The sequence below is a fragment of the Prionailurus viverrinus genome, unplaced genomic scaffold, assembly GCF_022837055.1.
Source record: "Prionailurus viverrinus isolate Anna unplaced genomic scaffold, UM_Priviv_1.0 scaffold_62, whole genome shotgun sequence".
NCBI classification, from domain to species: Eukaryota; Metazoa; Chordata; class Mammalia; order Carnivora; family Felidae; genus Prionailurus; species Prionailurus viverrinus.
The window spans coordinates 418,453-440,959 of record NW_025927624.1 but is presented as its reverse complement, the minus strand read 5'-3'; the positions used below and the strand labels follow the sequence as shown (position 1 = coordinate 440,959).

General features: G+C 41.5%; 1 protein-coding gene across 1 annotated transcript in view; it reads left to right on the top strand.

Annotated features, from left to right (window-relative positions):
* Positions 1-22,507, top strand: part of LOC125159788 (ankyrin repeat domain-containing protein 26-like) — a 708,468-nt gene that overhangs the window by 498,442 nt on the left and 187,519 nt on the right. The window contains exons 21-24 of the mRNA XM_047848410.1: positions 29-101; positions 8,342-8,432; positions 12,300-12,336; positions 17,723-17,795. Of these exons, the coding sequence (XP_047704366.1) occupies positions 29-101; positions 8,342-8,432; positions 12,300-12,336; positions 17,723-17,795 (274 nt within the window). The remainder of the gene's footprint in view (positions 1-28; positions 102-8,341; positions 8,433-12,299; positions 12,337-17,722; positions 17,796-22,507) is intronic.

Below are 22,507 nucleotides of genomic sequence, written 5' to 3'. Positions count from 1 at the left end.
TGTTTCTTTTATTTTTTTTGCTCTAAAGGCTTTCCGACAAACCTGGTCCTGATGATTCATGGTCTACATCATCTAGCCAAGTCTTAGATTTTGGGACCAAGGTAAAGTACCCTCCTGTGAAACTCACTTTCCTGCTCTGAATTGAGTTTTCTCCCTTATTTACTGTGAACATTTAAGAGGAGCCTGTGTATCATCATTTTATGTGTGTCATGGAAAGTTAGCAAGAACAAACCACTTTACAGATACATGACACGTTGAATGTTTTGTTTTGTTTTGTTGTACTTTGGTAAATCCTACAGGTGGAGGCTGATAAAAGAATGGGCTGGAAAATATATAATGACCGTCATATTATATTGGGAAAAGCTTTCCCATCATGGAGGCCATATGACATTTGTTTAAGGATAAGGATTCTCACTGTGATAGTAACATGACTGATAATACTCATGCCCAAATGAAACCTGATTGGGTCCAATAATCTATTGCCGGTCCCCCCCCCCCCCCGCCCAGGGCAAGTTTTATTATAGTGACATACAGGATTTTCTTTGGCTCTATCCTTTGTTCTACATTTAGACTAAAATAATATTAGAAAAGGTAGAAATTTAGATGTTTACATTATTTCTCAACATTTACCTTACAAAGCTGTTCTCCTGTAGTTTTCAAATAACTGCATGAAGAGTAAGTTAAAATGGTGCATCTCCCCGAAGAATACGTATTTTGCTGAAAAGAGTAGCTCTATGAGCAGAGGCTCTTCATAGCCAAGTTGTCAACTTTCTGATTTCAGAAATCTTTCCTATTCTAGCTTTGAACACTATCTCCTCCTAGTCCTTGTGTCAGATTCTAAAATTTAAAGCTTCAGACATCTGATATTTATTTCAGTATTCATTTAAAGCCCCTCAGTCATGATAAGCTCCTGGAGGTTAGGGAACACACTTGTTTGAGTCCTCGAGCTCCTAGAATAACGTCTTGCTTGGAAGAAGCAATGTCATGGTTTTTGAATGTGAATAAATGAGTAGGGAAATGGAATTCCGTAGAATGGAGTTTGAAAAGTAACAAAATACGCATGATATATCACAATTAAATATGTGAATTTAAATGTCAGGCTTCAGTTTATATTCCGTTTTAGTGTCTAACATGTATAAACGCAAATGAATTCTATTGAGGAAATCAGGAGTTACATAAGAAAGAAGGTTACAGTATATTTTTAGTATCCTCCTATTGTGAGCTTAAAATTGCAGAGAAAAAGTCCTCAGCCTTTGCTTGTGTAACCCCATCTGTGTCGCATTACACACATCCTTTGAGGGTTCCCATTTCTTCCTAGAATTCTCATTCCCAATTCTTTCTCCATAGTGAATGTTGACGTGTTAGGAACCTCCCTTTTTCTGTTCTTTTGTTAGTCTAGTAATAATTTCTAGCTTTTCGGAAGCGATAGATGCCAGGAATTGAAGAGTTTATTTATAGTGAAAAAAATTAAATTCTTTATTAAAGCATTTATAACCAGATAACTGTAGAGTGATAAGAGTCGGTATTATTAGGGATATACCGTGAATCAAAGCCTCTCTTTTACATAAATATTAGATAGATAGATAGATAGATGGATGGATATAGATATAGATAGATAGATAGATAGGTAGAGATAGAGATAGAGATAGAGATAGAGATAGATATAATATACAGTTACATACACATATATATTTACACTTATATATACACACACATACATGTATACATATATATGTACACATACAGACACACACACATATATATATGTATATATATATATATATGCACACACACACACACACATAGAGACATATATCTTTAAAAGGTTTAAAAGAGACTATTGTTCATAGTATATTCCCAATCCTACTTATATACCTGTTGAAAAATGCATGTTGATTCCACTTACCTTCTTTTGCTCACATTTTTCCTTTTCTTTTTTGTCTTAAGCTCATGCTTGATTGATTGGTCATGTGGTTTTTTTTGTTTGTTTGTTTCTTTTTCCCTCTTCTCCCCCCATGCTTTTTACGGTATTTGTAAAATTTTTTTAAAGTTTATTTATTTTTGAGACAGAGAGAGACACAGAGTGCAAGCGGGGTAGGGGCAGAGACAGAGGGAGACACAGAATCCAAAGCAGGCTACAGGCTCCGAGCTGTCAACACAGAGCTCAACGTGGGGCTGAAACCCACAAGCCGTGAGATCATGACTCATGAGCTGAAGGTGGATGCTGAACTGACTGTGCCACATACGTGTTCCCCGCACCAGGCTCTTTTTTAATGGTTTACCCCTACCCTAATTTGTCCTTGCAGAAAGTATTTTTTTAGTGTCTGTTCTTTTAGTACATCACTTTCTGTCAACTCCATTGTCAACATATTGGTTATGGAATTCTACTGTCTGTGTGTGGTTTCCATCCAGGACTCATTGCCCCACAAGGTTTATTATTCTTGTTTTTCTCTCTCTTGGAAGGGGCTGAGCTAAATGTTTTTGAAATGTTTGTATTTCTCTTGGAAAGGGAGGGAGAGAGAGAAAGAATGAGCAAGTGCTCGTTGTTGTGATCTGACAATATGCAAGGTATGATCTCAGTCCTTTTATATTTGTGGAGGGCTGTTTTGTGACCCAGGATGTCACTTGGAGTCATTGGAGAATGGTCTCTGTGCACTTAAGAAGAATGTGCGTTCTACTGCCGTTGGATGAAAAGATCTTAACATATCGGTGTTGATATCCATGTATATAAATGCATATATATTAGGCCCATATATATCTATGTATATCTGAATACATCTGGTCCAATGACACATTGGATCTGTGTTTCCGTACTGATTTTCTGCCTTGACGATACGCCTATTGCCATGAGTGGAGTCTTAAAGTCGTCTACAATCATGGCATTTGTATGTATACATTTAATCATGTTTGTGATTAATCGATTCATATGTGTGGGCGTTTCACTTTGGGGCCATAAACATTTGCAAGTGTTAGCTCCTCTTGATGGATAGACCCCTTAGTTGTGACCCAATGCCCTTCTGAATCTGTTCCTACAGTCTCCGGTTTAAAATCTAGTCTTTCTGGTGGAAGTGTGGCGACTCCAGCCTTCTTTTGACTTCTAGTAGCATGATAGGTGGTTGCCCATACCTTCACTTTGAATCTGGAGGTGTCCTGGGGTCTAAAATCAGTTTCTTGTTGACAACATATAGATGGATCTTGTTCTTTGGTTTTGTTTTGTGTTTTACCCATTCTGATTCCCTGTGTCTTTTGATTGGGGCCTTGAGCCCATTCACATTCAGAGTGATTAGTTAAACATATGGATTTAGTGTCATTGTGTTATCTGAAGGTGTCATGCTTTTGGTGAGGCCTCTGGTCCTTTGTAGTCTCTGCTGCTTTCCCCTCACAGAGTCTCCCCTTAGGATCTCCTGTAGGGCTGGTTTAGTGGTCATGAACTCCATTAGGGTTTGTGTGTCTGGGAAAGCCTTTCTCTCTCTTTCTATTCTAAATGACAGCCTTGCCGGGGAAGGGATTCTTCGCCGCAGATGTTCCCATTCAGCACATTGACCGTTTCCTACCCCTCCCTTCTGCCCTGCCAAGGTTCTTTGGACAGATCTGCTGCTACCCTTATGTGTCTTCCCTTGTCGAATAAGACCCGTTTGTCCCTAGCTGCTTTCAGAATCCTCTCCTTATCTTTGTAGTTTTCCAGTTTCGCTATGGCATGTCGTGGTGTTGACCTGGGTTTGTTGATTTGGAAAGGAATTCTTCTGTGCCGCCAGGACTTGCATGCCCGTTTGCTTCCCCAGATGAGGGAAGCTCTCAGCTATAAGTTGTTCAAAACAACCTTCTGCCCCTTTCTCTCACTCGTCTTCTTCTGGGACTCGTAGGATGTGGCTAATATTTCATCTCACCGAATCACGTCGGTCTCTAGTACCTGCCTCGTGATCTAGTCATTTCCTTCCTTTCCTTTCTCTGCTTCATCTTTGTCCACCATTGGATCTTCTGTTCACCGATTCTGTCTGCTGCTTCTCCCGTCCTTGCTGTCACTGCATCTAGTTTACTTTGTATCTCCTTTACACCATTTCATTTTCAGCGTTGATCGTGACGATTCCTTAGGTCCTTGATCTCTGAAGCAGTAGATTGTCTGCTGTCTTCTGTGCGTGGTTGCAAGCGCAACTATGCGTCTTATGAGTGTCATTCCAAAAATGTGCTCACATATATTGTTTCTGTGTCTTTTGAGCCCTTCTCTGGCTGTCCTTTCTTCCTGGAATGTTTTTTGAGGAGAATTCTTCGATTTCGTCGTTTTGGCTAGATTCCTGCCCTTTATGTGTGTTAATAGCTTGTTCTGTGTCCCACACCTGCGAGTACTACTATATTAAAAAGAGCTCCTACACGCTCCAGGGCCTGGCAGCTGAACAAATGTTTTTGGAGTGTGTTGTGTGCACTCTTTCGGTGCGTCTTTGGCTACTGTTCCCGCTACTTGGAGTGGCGGTTTGGGCCTTGCACCAGGTATGCTTTGATTTGTTGGTTGAAGTAATCCTGGGAAAAAGGAGAAGAAGGTGGTGAAGTATCCTTAGCCCAAACCAAAAGAGAAATGACTGGAGTGGAAAAAAAGACCAGGCAGTGACTCAAAGGAGCTCTAGGGCTTAATCCAGAAAGAGAGGGAGGAAAATGAAGAAGGAGATCTAGAAAAGTATAGAGAAAATGTGCAATCAAACCCACAAAGAACCAGAACAGAGGAACAAAGGGAGAAAAATATATAGATATATCTATATCTATCTATCTATCTATCTATCTATATCTATGTATAGATATACAGGTATATATTAAGATATACAGATAAATGTAGAGATATAATTAGCTTTGACCCACGTCAACTCGAGACTACTAGACTGTTTCCAAAGGGAGACAAGGAAAGAGGAGAGTAGAAAGAGAAACAAGGGAAAAGAGAAGAAAGGGAAAGCAAAGGAAAGAAAAGATGGGCGCCTGGGTGTCTCAGTAGGTGAAGCGTCCGACTCTTGAATTTGGCTCACGTCATGTTGTCACTGTTGGTGGGTTCGAAACCCCCATCAGGTTCTGCAGTGAGAGCATGGATCCTGCTCGGTTTCTCTCTCTCTCCCTCTCTCTGCCTGTCTTCTGCTTGATCACTCACTCTCTCTCTCTCTCCAAATAAAGAAATAAACGTTAAAAAAGAAAAGGAAAGACAAAAGAATAATAACTCAAATGAAAACAAACAAACTAAGATAGAAAACCGGAGGAGAGTTGTCTACTGGTGCCTGGGACTGGTGGCTGTGCTGGTCTAGACGACGGGCTGTCTGGTCCCATGAGTGTCAGTCTCACTCCTATAGAGAAGCAGTTACGAGGCACAGGGTGTCAGGGTTTGGTGTAATGGGCCTGCCTCCACGGAGGCTCAGTGTCCATTCCCTGAAGCCCCACGATGTTGGTCATGGGGAGAGAAATGGCGACACCCCAATCTCTCCTGCCCACACGAGGTGTCTCAAAACTCACTGTTTAGGCTATCCTCACGGAATAGCCTGGGGAGCCGGCTTGTCTTGCTGCACAGTCCCCTGTGCCACCTGAGCACTGAGCTGGGATTCAAAACCCTGTAGGATCCCGCTTTGCTCGGACCTGGTAGTGGAGTTGCGCCACTCTGCCCAGTGGACAGAAGGCCTCTGGCTCGTGCCTGCACGGTCTTTTTCCCTTGGTCAGGGCAATACCTCCCCTTTCCACCGTACTCAAGGTGTTCTCTCCCAGTGTAGCCCTGAGATTGCTACCAAGCCTAGGGGCGGCTCCCTCCAAACCAGGCATGGGAGGTGGTAGCTCTGGTCTAGAGAAAGTCTGGCCACCTTGAAAATACTGTTTTTTCAGCCTCTAAGGCGGTTTTGCAAAGTAGAAACTGGCTCTCTGGACCTCTCCTTGGTCTGTGGTCCGGACAGGCTTTCTCATATCCAAAGGCACTTCCCACAGCCTCTCTCTCTACCTTCCTTTCGTTTCTCCACCAAAGGGCTTCCCCCACCTCATGCCTGTGCTGCCCATTTTATTTCTCCCAATTCGCATACACACCCTTCTGTCCCGCCAAGCTGTCACTCTGCACCTGTGGAGATTTTTCTGTCCCTCTGCAGCCTGTATTCCTGCCATTCCAAATGTTGTGACCTCAATACTGCTGTGTTTGAGGGACAAGGGAAATTCTGATCCCCTCCCCTGCCATCTTAACTCCCCCCTCCACCTTTTACTTTCTTTTTCGCAATTTCAAAGTTGGGTGCCTAATCGACTAAGTCACCCAGGCCCCCCAGGAATACTTGTTTTCAATGGGAAGATGTTCGAAGGCCAATAAAATGGCCCTAGTGTCCAGAAAAGAATGGCAAAGTTAGAATCGGCTTTTGATTTTCTCATGTGGGGCTATAATAAGTTCCAGTAAACTCTTAGTGGAGACATCATATAGGTATACGTTGGACCCTTGAACAAGATGGGTTTGGACTGTGGGAGTCCACATACATACAGATTTCTTTTCAATAAATACAGTACCATCCTGTATTTTCTCTTCCTTATGATTGTCTTTTTCGTCTTGGGTTTTTTTTTTTTTATTATTTATTTTGGGAGAAAGAGAGGGGACAGAGCAGGTGAGTAGGGGAGCGGGGTCAGAGAGAGAATCTTCATCAGGCTCCAGACTGCCAGCGTTGAACTCAGGAAGTCTAGATCATGACGTTAGCCAAAGTCAAGAGCCTGACCCTTAACCGACAGTGCCACCCAGCACCCCTCCCTTACGATTTTCTTAGTAACCTTTTCTTCAGTTGATAGTGTAAGGATACAGTATGTAATACATATAACAGGGGAAACATGCATTAATCGACTGTGTATATTGTTGGTAAGCTCAGCATTCCGTTATCCTAACCCTGACCTCCCATGCTCAGTGTACAGAGTCAATGGCCAAATGAAGCCGAAAAGGTAGATTAGACCTAGAGAGCGTACACAAGCGCTTCTGCTTTAATGTTCTGGTTTTCAATACATATATACTTTTTGATTTCTAAGTGTAATTGCTTCGAAAGTAGGAAATTCAGTAGGCATTTTTGTTTTTTTAATTTGGTTTTGAGGTTTCAAAAGATATTTGTGGATTTTCGAGTGCATGGCCATCAGAGCCCGTAACCCTTGCTTTGTTCAAGGGTCAACAGTAGAGTGATTTGGTACTTTTGAGATCTTCTCAGTGAGATTAGTGTAAATGTTTTGACCTTAATTACTTGGTCCTTGTATACTGAGTACGTACGAAGCAGTTAGCTACTGAGTGTACAAGTGGAGGGTTTAGGTTGTTGTGGTCGGGGCAGAAAAGTAAGTCAACAGCAATCCGTTATAAGTCACTATAAAGGCTTCATCGATAGGAAATGGACCATATTAGTTGAGAGAAAATTGGGGGGGGGGCGTTTGTAGTGAGGATGAGGATGAGAGTGGGAGTGGGAATTTTGGTAGTCGGAAAAGATCTGAGAGTGGCAAAAGGTGCCAAGTGAAAGATGAGAAGGACCAGTCGTGTAGACCGTGGCGAGGGACATTCTGGACAGAGAGGACCACGGATCATCATTTTACTCCAATGTCTTGGAGTCACCAAGAAGTAGGAAGGCTCACTCCATCATCATAATCATTATTATTGTTGTGTGTAAAAAAGAGAGTGTGCATAGGGAAATGAGTGAGTAAGACATACATGTTCTTATACTTGCCGTTTGAATGCTTACTACACATTGTGAAGAGTTCCATACCTATATCTACATTGTTTCTGCTACTAGTTCACCGTGATTTTCAGAAAAGTTTTTTCTTACTACTTTGCCATTCGATCCAACCCTTCTTTCGTCAAGAAAAAGGTCAAGCCTTTGTTTCCCTGAACGAAGCAGCAGCTACAACAGTGTTTTGTTGATACTCAACATGATACACTCCAAAGTTTCTGATCATGTGAGGTATGAATTGACACTGAAACAAATGTCTGCCATTTGGTTAGAAGCAGTTTTCATTTATAGCAAGTACATTTTAAAGAATTTGTTTCAAAACTTATTTCAAATGTCCTTTTATTTTGGTCAGGAATGCAAAGGAAGGTGTTTTGTTAGTTCCTTTTTGAAATCTGCATACAAGCCAGGCTTCTGCCTTTGAAAGTCTTTATTCTGGCCTTCCATGATCAGTTTAGAGAGTCAATAGCCAAATGAAGATTCAAAGGGACGCTGAATCAAGAGAGCATATGTGAGGTTTTGTATTTAAATGTTTTGGTGTTCAATACATTTTCCTTATTTGTAAGTCTGATTGTTATTAAAATCATAAATTCAGAAATTTTCTTGGAAAAGGCTTAGGAAGTCTTCACGCAACTCATTACTGATGCTACTTTTAACAGAGTATGTCTGAGAAGCCCAACAAATATGTTCCTCCTGTCTCTGGAGCTGTGGATCAGAAAGGGCAAAGGATATTACATGGACAAGTAGAAGGTAAGAACTGTATTTTATTCAAAGGTCATTTGACAGAAGGTTGATTTAAAACAGGAATACTGATATGTTCTAATATCTCAAGAAAACGGCCTGTTAAGTGCATAGGAAAGAGAAAGAGATGTGAAAAGGAGGTAAGTTGCATATCGTATGTGGTGTCAGCAACAGATTAAATTGAGAGTGCCACCAAAGGAGCTAAATGACTAGTTCCCTTTCAAGACCCTGGAAGGCCCGAGGAACCCCAGGAAAGAAGAGAAGAGCCAAAGAGGGAATCATGTGAATGGCAGAGACTACAGGGAATAAATGAAGGAAGGTAAGCCGGTGTGTATGGTGTTTGTACTGGAAGGTGGTAAAATACACTAGTTCTTTAAAGGGAAGAGCAGACTATTGGAAATGCAGCAACACTATCAGGTGAGCTTCTCGTACCAGAATTTGTCAGAGTCGTATCCCCAAATGTTCCCACTCTTACTGTTATCCTCACTGTTGGCAAGACATTAAGGCCTGACCTAGCTGATGATGCAGAGTTATGTCCTAAGTACCATGGGTGAACATAAGCGTTTGTAGTCAGCGATAAATGTATATACGTTAATGCCATATAAAATGGGGGTACTTCATACGGTAGTATCCTTTAGGGCAAAATAAGAGAATTGGAAGGAGGGTCACATAAGGAGACATCAAGATAACGCATCGGACATTTTGGATGCCGTATTTGTGACTTTTGATTACTTTGGCAATAACTGCCTTTAATAGGTGAACTATATTTTTAATGTTCTGGGAAAATAAGGAAAAGAAACAAAAGCACACTATAATCAGTAGTATGTTTTCATATTCTGTCTGACAGTTCTGGTTGTTGTAGAATGATCCCTGTTACTTCTTTGATTCCTATCTGCCAGAAAAATGAACTAAGTCCTAGGGAGTTGGAGAAAATTAACTGATTTTTCATCTTTCAGAGAACTTTTATATGGTAGAACATAGGGGCAATCACCAGGATTTGCTCTCTCTCTCTCTCTCTCTCTCTCTCTCTCTCTCTTTTCGGAGTAAAATAAGATTGTTGCTTGTTTCACACTTTCTGACATCATGATTTCATATATTCCTTTTAAAACTTTCTTCAAATGGATATATAGGGATGTAGGAATTTTCAAGTCAAATACCAAGAAAAGAGATTCCAGGAAAGGTATTCTGTGACATAACCTTCTGACTGTAACCACGTGTAAGACATCAACCCAAATAATAAAATTTCACAAAGTGCAGTTGTGTTAGAGGCATCCCAGTGACACCCAGATTTGATGATTCACTAGAAGAGGTCACAGGACTCCGCATATAGTTGTAGTCATGCGTGTGGATTGGTATGGGGACAGGCTAGAAAGGCCAATCAGCACCGAGCAATGGTGCACGGGGTGAAAGGCCAGAGGAAACCAAGCGCAGGCTTCCAGGAATCCTTTCTCTATGGAGTTGGCAGGATGTGCTAAATTCCTCCAGCATGAAATTAGGACAGCACAAGTGAAATGTTGTGGGCCAGTACGAGGCTTATGGATACTCAGTGCCCGAGGTTTTCATCAAATGCTAATCACATAGGCATCTTCTCCTTAGCATGTCCCCAAGTTCCAGGTTTCCAGAAAGGAAATCAAGTGTACGGCCTTAAGCACATTGAGTGTAGCAGCACTTAGGCACAGTGAACCACTCTTAACCAGCTAGGGAATGGTGGGAACCCTCCTTAAATCCAAGATCCCAGGGAACAGCCAAGGGCCAGTCATTCAAGTAGGATGTTCTGAGGGTAGCCATCTTCGGCCTGCTGGGTGAAATCTGTTCTGCATAGGAATTATAGCCCTGACGTCATTTTTGGTGGTGTCTTCAAATTTTGTTTTACTAGCAAGTAACATGACGGTTACCATGGTACTGGTTTCAGTTTCATCATCCATATGAAGTAGGTATTTGTGTAAAAAGTACTAGGGCAATATTAGGTCATTATCATCTTTTTATTTTTTTATGTGATTAAGCTTTCATTATGATTCTTAGGTGTGATCAACATAATGATTTTTGATTTAAAATTAGAATGAAAATCTCTTAATTATCTGGAAAACCCAGGTTTGATTCCTATGGTGCTGAACCCCTGTTTGTAGGTATAAGATTTCGGATCATATTCATCAATTGTTTTCTTGCCTAAGTATACAAATAACTGTTGTATTTTTGTGTTTTGTTTATGCATTTTCATATACTTCCAAATGGGAGACAGTACCCTATTGTGTTACTTTGATCTCTATTTTAATGTTCAAGGTGACTGTATCATGAGTTAGTATATGCTAAGAGTAGCTTCAATGGATACCATATTTTGTTGTTTTTGTTGTTTCATACATTTAATAAGCCTGATTTTTGACATCAGTTTTAAGTTCACAGCAAAATATAATAGGAAGTACAGAGAGACCCCATATACCATACCGCGCTCCCGTACACGCCTAGCCTCCCCTGCTGTTAACATCTGGCACGACAGTGGTCCATTTTTAGTAGGATTTTTTTTTTCAGTTCCTTGGTTTAGTTTTGAGCGAGAGAGCATGCATGCGTGTGAGCAGCCAAGGGGCAGAGGGAGAGGGGGGAAAGAATCCTGTGCTGTCAGCACAGAGCCTGATGCAGGACTTGATCCCATGAACGGTGAGATCATGACCTGAGCTCAGATCCAGAGTTGGACGCTGAAGCAACTGAGCCACCCAGGCACCCTGACGACAGTGGTGCATTTTCTACGGACACGAACTGTTCATTTGGAGGCCAAGTCTCTAATGTGCATTAGTGTTCAGCCTTGGTGTTATACATTCTATGAGTTTTAACAAATGTGTAATGATGTGAATCCACCTTTGTGGTATCGTGTGAAAGAGTTGCACTGCCTTAAAAGTCCTCTGTGCTGTGCCCGTTTATCCCTACGTTCACCCCAACCCTTAGCTCCAGAGCCTTGCTCTCTCCAGGTGTCATATAGTTAGAATCATAGAGTGGATGTCTTTGAATGTTTAGAAAGTGAAAATATCCTGGTAATTGAATGTAGGCATTCAAGCTATTCTTTGCCCTTTGTTTCGTTTAGTTGCTCATCAGTAGAGGATCTGCTGGCCTCTGCCTCCCATGAAAAAAAGTATGATTTCTCTAGATGTGTGTCACCTAATGGGGAGGGTTGAGAAAAATGACATCATGAACCACTACAGAGCACTCACATTGGGATCCTCCTCCTCTGTGATGTGCGGTGGGTCTAGATAGACTCTCTAGCAATGGAAGGAGACAGCCTCAAGAGGTTAGAACGATATCAAACAGGAATGCCAAATCTTTCCTTCTTGCCTTGCCAGTGGAAATAAGGCCAGGGAGAGTCTGTTTGCTATGGTTTGGCCATGCTGCAAAGTACAATGGCTATAGAGCACACGTTGTGAGGGGGTGTTTCCTCCTAAGACTGAGGAGTGTCTGCTGAAGAGCTGGGGAAGTTCTGCCGTGTTCCCGCAAAATAAAGATACTCTCTTTCAACTCCTCTAGGAGTGGAAGTCCAGAAAAATCATGCTAGTTTCAGTCTGACATTGGCCGCTCATGATAATCATTCTCCTAACGCTACCAGTTGCCTCCAGTGCCATAGAGTCGGTCAGTGATGGCCATTGTAAACATCAGTTCCCCTGTAGGTGTCAAATTCTGATAAAACCCATTCTTGCTTTTGGTCAATATAGAGGAGAAAGTAAGATTTCTTAGTGCTTTAAGCCTACGAATGGTATAATTACCATTCAGTGTAGTGTGGTTTCCAGGTGTGGTCCCAAAGCAATACTTTTTCACAAATCGTAAGCCGTACACTTGTAATTTCCTCTATTTTTTCGATTGTTGATTTAACATGTATTTTGCTTTCTTCTTTAGGAGCAGATAAGAATGCTGAGGAAGATTCTATAGCCAGGTAGGATTTTTATGGATTTGTAAAACTGACATTTGCTGGGGCACCCGGGTGGCTCAGTCGGTTAAGGGTGTGACTCTTGACTTCAACTCAGGTTTGTGAGTTCAAGCCCCACGCCGGGGTTTGCGCTGACAGCCTCCTTGGGATATGTTTCCCGATTTCTGTGTGCACTCACTCTCAAAGTATAAAGGAATGAAATGAAATGAAACGGATAATGAAAGGAAAGGAAAGGGAATGAATGAACTGAAAATTATGTGTCTCCTAAGGGAACGCAGAGAACAAAACCAGTTGTTGCGTGTTCTACGCTGGACCAGACACTATATCCTATGGGTACCATCTGTTCAGTTATATAGTCATTGTACAGCTTTGCAAAGTAGCTGTGTTATTGTAGCCTACTTTTTATTACTTTGGCAACTGTGGTTCAGGGAGGTTGATGACTCGACCATGCTTCCATAGTTAACGGGTAGCTGAGGGGCTTTGCCCGTCAGCCCTTGAAGCTTCCGCATCCATTCTCTGGTTCCTCAGCAGCACGGAGATGAAGATACAGATCCTAGGGCAGATCAACTCAGAATGTCAAAGATAATGATGTCGGAACACGAATTTAGGGTTTGCTTAAGAACCCAGGTTAGTCCAAGCATTTGGCCTCATGTATTTGACCACTAGTGCTAACACAAGTCATTAGTGCAGTGGTAACTCGTCCCTTGTTTTTACCATCCGAGATTTTAGGGTTGATGTCAGCTGTGGCCATGGTGTCAAGGCTTTTACATAATAAGCAAGATGTCGTCAGGCAAGTCCTTAGACGTAGTGATGTCCCCTCTTCTTGAGACAAATGAGGTTTCTGTAAAAGAAGGATATCTAGTTGTAGACCATGTTACGTTAATTAAACTCACTCTCTATTTTGAGGATATTGCTATATGATTCTCTGTTGCCTAAGTTCCCAGGCTGGTTTCCCTTTGGGCTAGTACCCTTGTCTAGTTCTAGGAAGCTTTTTGGGTTTTTTTGCAGCTTTTTTTCCCCATGACTTTTTGTACTCTGTTTTTGCCTTTTGACTTTCTTCTCTGGTTTCCTTGCTATTTCTTCTTCTTCTTCTTTTTTTTTTTTTCCAAAAATTTCCCCACTTCGGCCAGCGAGGGACTCTCCGTTCTTCTAGAGGCCAAATCAAAAGCACTTAGGGTCTCAAGACTTACGGAACCACAGACATTAATTCCTGAAAACACCCTCTGGTACGTCAACCTATGTTTCAGCTCCTTGCCCAATGGTTGTTTCCCTGTAGAATTTGAAACTCAAAAGAGATTGAAGTGACCTATTTGGATATGATAAGTGACAGAAATGCGATTTAAATTCTGGTTTTCTTTTTTTCTTTCTTTCTTTCCTTTCTTCCTTCTTTTTGTCTTCATCTTGCAGGCAACTGTTTTAAAAATAGAAAGCTGGGGAGTTGGTCTAATGAATACAGTGCAGGAGGGTAAGAATCGACTTAGCAGAGGAGACCAGGTTTCAAGGAGAACAACACTGAGTTGGTTAGGAATACGAGTTTGAGAAAAGATGTCAGAATATGGGGGTTTATGCCAAGTGAGATAAAGGTGAATGACAAGAACGAAGGACCCAGGATTAGGGGAGTTGTTTAGAAAGGCATATTCAAATAGAGAGTTCAAGAGGGTCGTGACCAGGTTTCTGCTTTTGTGTGCGTTGGTTTCATTGAAGGTGCGAGCATACCTCAGCTTTTCTGATGAGAGAGATTAAAAATCATTTGAGCAGCTGGGAAGAGTCTGTTTACAGCAAATAGAAATATGATATCCCCTACTTCCACCCCAACTGAGGGAGGATAGCTTAGATCCTCTCAAGGAATTGGGGGTGGGGGGTGGAGATTCTGAACATCAGGGATGTATGGCCCAAGGCAAGCTGTCTCCTCACTCCACCTCTTTTCCTAAATCTGTGATGCCCTTCCCATGTACTTGTAGGGCTGGGCAGGGGTAGGACTGACTTGTCAAATCAGTAAGGGAGCTTCATCTGGATCGGTGATAACATGCCTATGTTGAGGTGACTGTGTGGATGACTGAGACTGCCAGTTAGCTTGTTCTCCAGGAGCAGGACATGGTTCCTACCCTCGGTCATTTGAGCCCATCCTTGTTGTAGGTGTGTGTGGCTTCATAGGCTAAAGATTGAAAGGTTGGGGGATGCCACAGAACCGTGCCGAAGAGTGATATAGGAGTGGGAGCTCATAGGGAAGAAAATAGTCAGGCAGCGTATAGAGAAACAGAGGCACAACTACCAGGACCATTTTGATCACAGTCTCTGTCCTTGGGTAGCTGAATGCCCCTGAAGGCTTGGAATGTCTTGCTAGTTATTATGGACCTAAATAAGGCAAGACCAGTGTGGGAACAAAGTTGGCCTTGGGAACTTTGACTCTTTCCATCTCTAGTTAGTACTACCACTCATAACATAGAAACCGAAACTTTGATACGTTTACTTAAACGGAGGTCTACCTGACACACAAGGTAATATGTGATGCAACAACTCTGGATGTTTCACCGTGATCGCCATAAGCGTAGCTCCCATCTGTTAATGTATGATGCTATTACGATACCACTGGCTAGATTCCCTATGCTGTACCTTTGAGCCTTGTGATTTATTCATTCTATAACTGGAACCCTGAACTCCCCTCTCCCCTTCCCCCACTTTGTCCATCCCCCCACCTCCCCTCCCTTCTGGCAAGAGTCAAATCTCTGCATTTATGGGTCTGTTTCTGCTTTTGCTCTGTTTGTTCATTTATTCCCCTTTTTACATTCTACACAGAAGTGAAATCATATAGGATTTGTCTTTCTCTGTCTGACTTATTTCACTTACCCTCATACCATCTAGGTACATCCATGATGTTGCAGATGGCAGCATCTCATTCTCATTTAGAGCTGCGTAATATTTCAGTGTGTGCATGTCTGTGTGTGTGTGTGTGTGTGTGTGTGTGTGTGTCTGCGTGTGTGTGTGTGGTGTCTTCATGTATTGGTGGACACTTGGGTTGCTTCCGTATCTTGTCTATTGTAAATAATGCTATAATAAAGATAGGGGTGCATATATCTTTTCAAATTAGTACTTCCATTTCCCTTGGGTAAATAAATACCCAGTAGTGGAATCACTGGATCCTGTGGTATTTGTGTTTTAAATTCATTGAGGCCCCTCCATAGTGGCTTTCACTGTGGCGATACCAATTTATATCCCATGACCGGTGCACAAGGGTTGTTTTTCCTCCACACCCTGAGCAACCCTTGTTGTTTCCTGTGTGTTGAAACTGAGCCATTCTGACAGATGTGAGGTGAGAAGTCATTGTGGTAACGTTTATACATTTCATTTTCAACCATTTCAGAGCATTGTCTGCCTGTCACATTTGGTTATGGAAACTCAGACTGGGTCTTTCCTGGAGATTTCACAGGGTAGGAGAGGTCGAGGCCAAATAGAGAACAGAAAGCTTTTTTTAAAACAGGGTCCAAATTGTGAAAGCCCTGTACTCTGGAAAGCGTAAAACACTGATGAAAGAAATTGAAGGTGACAGAAAGAAAGAGAAAGACATCCGATGCTCACAGATGGGAAGAATACATATTTTTAAAGTGTCTACACTACCCAAAGCCATCTACAGATGTCATGCAATCCCTGTCACCATACCAACAGCATTTGTCACAGAGTTAGACAAACAAGCCTACACGTTGTATAGAACCACAAAAGGCCTTGAACGGCCAAAGCAATATTGAAAACGAGGAACCCTGGAGGTATCGCAATCTCAGCTTTCAAGTTCTATTCCAAAGCTGTAGGAATCCAAACAGTATGGTGGGTACTGGCGTACAAAATAGCCTTATAGCTCAGTGGAATAGAACCGCAAACCCAGACATCAATCCACCACTGTATGGTCAGTTCATCTTCTACAAACAGGAACGACTATCCAGTGGGGAAAAGGCATTCTCTTCACCAAATGGTGTTGGGAAAACTGGACAAGCCACATGCCAAAGAATGACCTGGACCAATTTCTGTACCATACACACAAATAAACTCAGAATGAATTAAACACCTAAGTGTGAGACTTGAAACCATAAAAAAAAAATCCTTGAAGAGAGCACAGGCCATCATTTCTCTGACTTTGGCTGTAGCCACATTTTACTAGTTATGTCTCTTGAGCCAAGGGAAATAAAGCAAGAATAAAGTTTGGGGGCTATATCAACCTACGAAGCTTTTGCACAGTGAAGGAAACCGTCAAAACTGAAAGGCAACCTCTGGAATGGGAGAACGAATTTGGAAATATTTTGCAAATCCAGTAAAGGGTTAGTATCCACAATGTCTAAAAAATGGATACATGTCAACATCACCCCCCTCCAAAAAAGCCCAGTTTACAAATGAGCAGTAGACATAACCAGACACTTTTCCAAAGACAACATACAGATGGTCAACAGACACATGAAAAGATGCTCCCCCAAACTACAACGAGATACTACGTCACACCTGTCAGAATGGCTACACTCCAAGACACAAGAAGCAAGTGTTTGCGAGGATGTGGAGACAAAGGAAACCTCTTGCACCGTTGGAGGAAATGCAAATGGGGGCGGGCCCTGTGGAAAACAGTATGGAGGTTCCTCACAAAATTAAAACCAGAACTCTCCTATGATGCAGTAATTGCACTCCTGGATACTACCCAAGAGAATACAAAAACACGAATTCCACGGGACACACACACTCCTGTGTTTATTGCAGCATTATTTCCAACACCCAGCACAAGCGTCCATTGACAGCTGAGTGAACCAAGACGAAGCCCTATATGAATGTATGTGTGTGTGTATATGTATACCCATACACACACACACACACACACACACACACACACACACGGTAACATTACTCTATCATAAAACAATGAAATCTTGCCGTTTGCAATCACCTGGATGGAGCCTGAGTGTAGTATGGTAAGCAAAGTCAGGGAAAGACAAATGCCATATGATTTTACTCATGTAGCACTTAAGAAACAACAAACGAGCAAAGGGAGGAAAGAAAAGGGGAGAGAAACCAAGAAATAGGCTCTTCACTGCAGAGAAGAAACGGCTGGTTGCGGAGTGGAGGTGAGTGGTGGGAGGGGTGAAAGAGATGATGGGGATGAAGGAGTGCCCTTGTCATGATGAGCACGGGGTGAGTATGGAGTTGGTGAATCACTATATTGTACAACTTAAACTAAGATAACTCTGGATGTTGCTATTACTGGCATTAAAATAAAACTTAATGAAAAAACCAGAGGCCAATTTTAATGATACCAAGAAACTTCGTGCAATAAACAGATAGGCGACCTTTCCCTTAACTTTTTTAAATTGTGTTGTTAAATGAATGAACATGTGTTTCTTTTATTTTTTTTGCTCTAAAGGCTTTCCGACAAACCTGGTCCTGATGATTCATGGTCTACATCATCTAGCCAAGTCTTAGATTTTGGGACCAAGGTAAAGTACCCTCCTGTGAAACTCACTTTCCTGCTCTGAATTGAGTTTTCTCCCTTATTTACTCTGAACATTTAAGAGGAGCCTGTGTATCATCATTTTATGTGTGTCATGGAAAGTTAGCAAGAACAAACCACTTTACAGATACATGACACGTTGAATGTTTTGTTTTGTTTTGTTGTACTTTGGTAAATCCTACAGGTGGAGGCTGATAAAAGAATGGGCTGGAAAATATATAATGACCGTCATATTATATTGGGAAAAGCTTTCCCATCATGGAGGCCATATGACATTTGTTTAAGGATAAGGATTCTCACTGTGATAGTAACATGACTGATAATACTCATGCCCAAATGAAACCTGATTGGGTCCAATAATCTATTGCCGGTCCCCCCCCCCCCCCCCGCCCAGGGCAAGTTTTATTATAGTGACATACAGGATTTTCTTTGGCTCTATCCTTTGTTCTACATTTAGACTAAAATAATATTAGAAAAGGTAGAAATTTAGATGTTTACATTATTTCTCAACATTTACCTTACAAAGCTGTTCTCCTGTAGTTTTCAAATAACTGCATGAAGAGTAAGTTAAAATGGTGCATCTCCCCGAAGAATACGTATTTTGCTGAAAAGAGTAGCTCTATGAGCAGAGGCTCTTCATAGCCAAGTTGTCAACTTTCTGATTTCAGAAATCTTTCCTATTCTAGCTTTGAACACTATCTCCTCCTAGTCCTTGTGTCAGATTCTAAAATTTAAAGCTTCAGACATCTGATATTTATTTCAGTATTCATTTAAAGCCCCTCAGTCATGATAAGCTCCTGGAGGTTAGGGAACACACTTGTTTGAGTCCTCGAGCTCCTAGAATAACGTCTTGCTTGGAAGAAGCAATGTCATGGTTTTTGAATGTGAATAAATGAGTAGGGAAATGGAATTCCGTAGAATGGAGTTTGAAAAGTAACAAAATACGCATGATATATCACAATTAAATATGTGAATTTAAATGTCAGGCTTCAGTTTATATTCCGTTTTAGTGTCTAACATGTATAAACGCAAATGAATTCTATTGAGGAAATCAGGAGTTACATAAGAAAGAAGGTTACAGTATATTTTTAGTATCCTCCTATTGTGAGCTTAAAATTGCAGAGAAAAAGTCCTCAGCCTTTGCTTGTGTAACCCCATCTGTGTCGCATTACACACATCCTTTGAGGGTTCCCATTTCTTCCTAAAATTCTCATTCCCAATTCTTTCTCCATAGTGAATGTTGACGTGTTAGGAACCTCCCTTTTTCTGTTCTTTTGTTAGTCTAGTAATAATTTCTAGCTTTTCGGAAGCGATAGATGCCAGGAATTGAAGAGTTTATTTATAGTGAAAAAAATTAAATTCTTTATTAAAGCATTTATAACCAGATAACTGTAGAGTGATAAGAGTCGGTATTATTAGGGATATACCGTGAATCAAAGCCTCTCTTTTACATAAATATTAGATAGATAGATAGATAGATGGATGGATATAGATATAGATAGATAGATAGATAGGTAGAGATAGAGATAGAGATAGAGATAGAGATAGATATAATATACAGTTACATACACATATATATTTACACTTATATATACACACACATACATGTATACATATATATGTACACATACAGACACACACACATATATATATATGTATATATATATATATATGCACACACACACACACACATAGAGACATATATCTTTAAAAGGTTTAAAAGAGACTATTGTTCATAGTATATTCCCAATCCTACTTATATACCTGTTGAAAAATGCATGTTGATTCCACTTACCTTCTTTTGCTCACATTTTTCCTTTTCTTTTTTGTCTTAAGCTCATGCTTGATTGATTGGTCATGTGGTTTTTTTTGTTTGTTTGTTTCTTTTTCCCTCTTCTCCCCCCATGCTTTTTACGGTATTTGTAAAATTTTTTTAAAGTTTATTTATTTTTGAGACAGAGAGAGACACAGAGTGCAAGCGGGGTAGGGGCAGAGACAGAGGGAGACACAGAATCCAAAGCAGGCTACAGGCTCCGAGCTGTCAACACAGAGCTCAACGTGGGGCTGAAACCCACAAGCCGTGAGATCATGACTCATGAGCTGAAGGTGGATGCTGAACTGACTGTGCCACATACGTGTTCCCCGCACCAGGCTCTTTTTTAATGGTTTACCCCTACCCTAATTTGTCCTTGCAGAAAGTATTTTTTTAGTGTCTGTTCTTTTAGTACATCACTTTCTGTCAACTCCATTGTCAACATATTGGTTATGGAATTCTACTGTCTGTGTGTGGTTTCCATCCAGGACTCATTGCCCCACAAGGTTTATTATTCTTGTTTTTCTCTCTCTTGGAAGGGGCTGAGCTAAATGTTTTTGAAATGTTTGTATTTCTCTTGGAAAGGGAGGGAGAGAGAGAAAGAATGAGCAAGTGCTCGTTGTTGTGATCTGACAATATGCAAGGTATGATCTCAGTCCTTTTATATTTGTGGAGGGCTGTTTTGTGACCCAGGATGTCACTTGGAGTCATTGGAGAATGGTCTCTGTGCACTTAAGAAGAATGTGCGTTCTACTGCCGTTGGATGAAAAGATCTTAACATATCGGTGTTGATATCCATGTATATAAATGCATATATATTAGGCCCATATATATCTATGTATATCTGAATACATCTGGTCCAATGACACATTGGATCTGTGTTTCCGTACTGATTTTCTGCCTTGACGATACGCCTATTGCCATGAGTGGAGTCTTAAAGTCGTCTACAATCATGGCATTTGTATGTATACATTTAATCATGTTTGTGATTAATCGATTCATATGTGTGGGCGTTTCACTTTGGGGCCATAAACATTTGCAAGTGTTAGCTCCTCTTGATGGATAGACCCCTTAGTTGTGACCCAATGCCCTTCTGAATCTGTTCCTACAGTCTCCGGTTTAAAATCTAGTCTTTCTGGTGGAAGTGTGGCGACTCCAGCCTTCTTTTGACTTCTAGTAGCATGATAGGTGGTTGCCCATACCTTCACTTTGAATCTGGAGGTGTCCTGGGGTCTAAAATCAGTTTCTTGTTGACAACATATAGATGGATCTTGTTCTTTGGTTTTGTTTTGTGTTTTACCCATTCTGATTCCCTGTGTCTTTTGATTGGGGCCTTGAGCCCATTCACATTCAGAGTGATTAGTTAAACATATGGATTTAGTGTCATTGTGTTATCTGAACGTGTCATGCTTTTGGTGAGGCCTCTGGTCCTTTGTAGTCTCTGCTGCTTTCCCCTCACAGAGTCTCCCCTTAGGATCTCCTGTAGGGCTGGTTTAGTGGTCATGAACTCCATTAGGGTTTGTGTGTCTGGGAAAGCCTTTCTCTCTCTTTCTATTCTAAATGACAGCCTTGCCGGGGAAGGGATTCTTCGCCGCAGATGTTCCCATTCAGCACATTGACCGTTTCCTACCCCTCCCTTCTGCCCTGCCAAGGTTCTTTGGACAGATCTGCTGCTACCCTTATGGGTCTTCCCTTGTCGAATAAGACCCGTTTGTCCCTAGCTGCTTTCAGAATCCTCTCCTTATCTTTGTAGTTTTCCAGTTTCGCTATGGCATGTCGTGGTGTTGACCTGGGTTTGTTGATTTGGAAAGGAATTCTTCTGTGCCGCCAGGACTTGCATGCCCGTTTGCTTCCCCAGATGAGGGAAGCTCTCAGCTATAAGTTGTTCAAAACAACCTTCTGCCCCTTTCTCTCACTCGTCTTCTTCTGGGACTCGTAGGATGTGGCTAATATTTCATCTCACCGAATCACGTCGGTCTCTAGTACCTGCCTCGTGATCTAGTCATTTCCTTCCTTTCCTTTCTCTGCTTCATCTTTGTCCACCATTGGATCTTCTGTTCACCGATTCTGTCTGCTGCTTCTCCCGTCCTTGCTGTCACTGCATCTAGTTTACTTTGTATCTCCTTTACACCATTTCATTTTCAGCGTTCATCGTGACGATTCCTTAGGTCCTTGATCTCTGAAGCAGTAGATTGTCTGCTGTCTTCTGTGCGTGGTTGCAAGCGCAACTATGCGTCTTATGAGTGTCATTCCAAAAATGTGCTCACATATATTGTTTCTGTGTCTTTTGAGCCCTTCTCTGGCTGTCCTTTCTTCCTGGAATGTTTTTTGAGGAGAATTCTTCGATTTCGTCGTTTTGGCTAGATTCCTGCCCTTTATGTGTGTTAATAGCTTGTTCTGTGTCCCACACCTGCGAGTACTACTATATTAAAAAGAGCTCCTACACGCTCCAGGGCCTGGCAGCTGAACAAATGTTTTTGGAGTGTGTTGTGTGCACTCTTTCGGTGCGTCTTTGGCTACTGTTCCCGCTACTTGGAGTGGCGGTTTGGGCCTTCCACCAGGTGTGCTTTGATTTGTTGGTCGAAGTAATCCTGGGAAAAAGGAGAAGAAGGTGGTGAAGTATCCTTAGCCCAAACCAAAAGAGAAATGACTGGAGTGGAAAAAAAGACCAGGCAGTGACTCAAAGGAGCTCTAGGGCTTAATCCAGAAAGAGAGGGAGGAAAATGAAGAAGGAGATCTAGAAAAGTATAGAGAAAATGTGCAATCAAACCCACAAAGAACCAGAACAGAGGAACAAAGGGAGAAAAATATATAGATATATCTATATCTATCTATCTATCTATCTATCTATCTATATCTATGTATAGATATACAGGTATATATTA